The following is a 1,242-nucleotide window of genomic DNA, read 5'->3' as shown; positions in this document are numbered from 1 at the left end:
CGGCGGCAGCACGACGGTGGCTCTCGTGCCTTTTTTGGATCGCCCGAAGCTCCGCTTGCAGTACACGTTGTAATTCGTCTCGTCGCAATAGACAATGTAGTCCCCGTTGTCTTGGTGTTGCTTGAGCTTGAGCGCAAACTCACGTCGCTTCTGCTTGTTGATGTCGTTGTTGCAGGTCGCCGGTTCGATGCGCACTTGCTTGACGGTGTACAGCATGCCCAAAATGTGGCGGCTGATGGTTTGGACCGAGAGCTCAGTGTCGGCGAAGTCGGCAGCAACAAAGGTTTGCATTTCACGAAGAGTGTATTGACAGTTCTTGTCTAGATACTGCTCGAGAGCGGAACGGATCTCGGGGGTGACCTTGGACTTGGCGGGTCGAAAGCCACCTCGTGGCAGCATATAGTCGTTCGACCGGTGTTCACAACTCGCCTCGCTGTGGCGAGGGACATGTCGTTGTGCTGGGCGACGAGCTTCCAGTTGTCGCCGCGGAGGAAGGCGTCGAGAACACGCTTCTTCTCCTCCGCGGTGGGGCCTTTGTGTGTTTTCATGCGAAGACAAGTTGGGTGATTGGAAAATGATCATTGTGCATTGAGAGTTTACATGTTTGGCGCAAAATAGCGCGCTTCTGTGGTTCACTTTGATTGGAACAAAATTCATGTTGATCCCAACTTTTGCAGTCCATATCTCTCGTGAAAATTTATATTTCATATCCGATTCAACTTGATTAGAAAAAGAGCGCAACTTGATTGGGAAAAGGTATAGTAGTATCGAGTGCCCAGCGTCGATAACGGATGTACTTACACTGCCACGAGTGTTGCTCGATTCTGGTTATGACGAAATGGTAGTGTAAAAAGTTGAACAACAGATGCTGAAGCGCCTTAGTGGACGTCCCAGTGTTGAAACGAGGCTAACGTTGCAACTGAACCTCATGGGCAAAGATCTTAGCCGCTTGACGTTTCGTGGCTAGTGGAGTCCAAGACTATAACATTCGAAACATCAATTGGCCCGCTGGTGCTGCGTGGACATTGAGTGTGGGTCGAAGAAAAGAGAATGGAAATCGACGTCCTAATTGGACGTCCGATCATGGAACGACTGGGTTTTACAGTCGACGGTAAGCTTGTCGACACCCTAAAGCAGCGGCGTGTGGAACTTGGTCGACGGTCTTGCAAAGCATGGCAGTGTGTGTGTGTCCTTTCTCGATAAGAATATCGTGAAGTCTGACACAGAACCAGGTACATGCTT

The 1,242-nt window shown here is 50.2% G+C and overlaps 1 protein-coding gene across 1 annotated transcript; it reads right to left on the bottom strand.

The window, feature by feature from the left end:
* Positions 1-12: 12 nt before the first annotated feature.
* Positions 13-564, bottom strand: H310_07774 (hypothetical protein; the record flags this gene model as incomplete). The annotated part of the gene is made up of 1 exon (XM_008873268.1): positions 13-564. A coding segment is annotated over exon 1 (387 nt), but the record flags the coding sequence as incomplete, so codon positions are not given.
* Between the last annotated feature and the right edge of the window lie 678 nt (positions 565-1,242).

This window comes from Aphanomyces invadans (genome assembly GCF_000520115.1).
Source record: "Aphanomyces invadans strain NJM9701 unplaced genomic scaffold supercont1.15, whole genome shotgun sequence".
Classification (NCBI taxonomy): domain Eukaryota; phylum Oomycota; class Saprolegniomycetes; order Saprolegniales; family Verrucalvaceae; genus Aphanomyces; species Aphanomyces invadans.
Note: the sequence above shows the minus strand (reverse complement) of the source record. Positions and strands in the feature narration are given on the sequence as shown.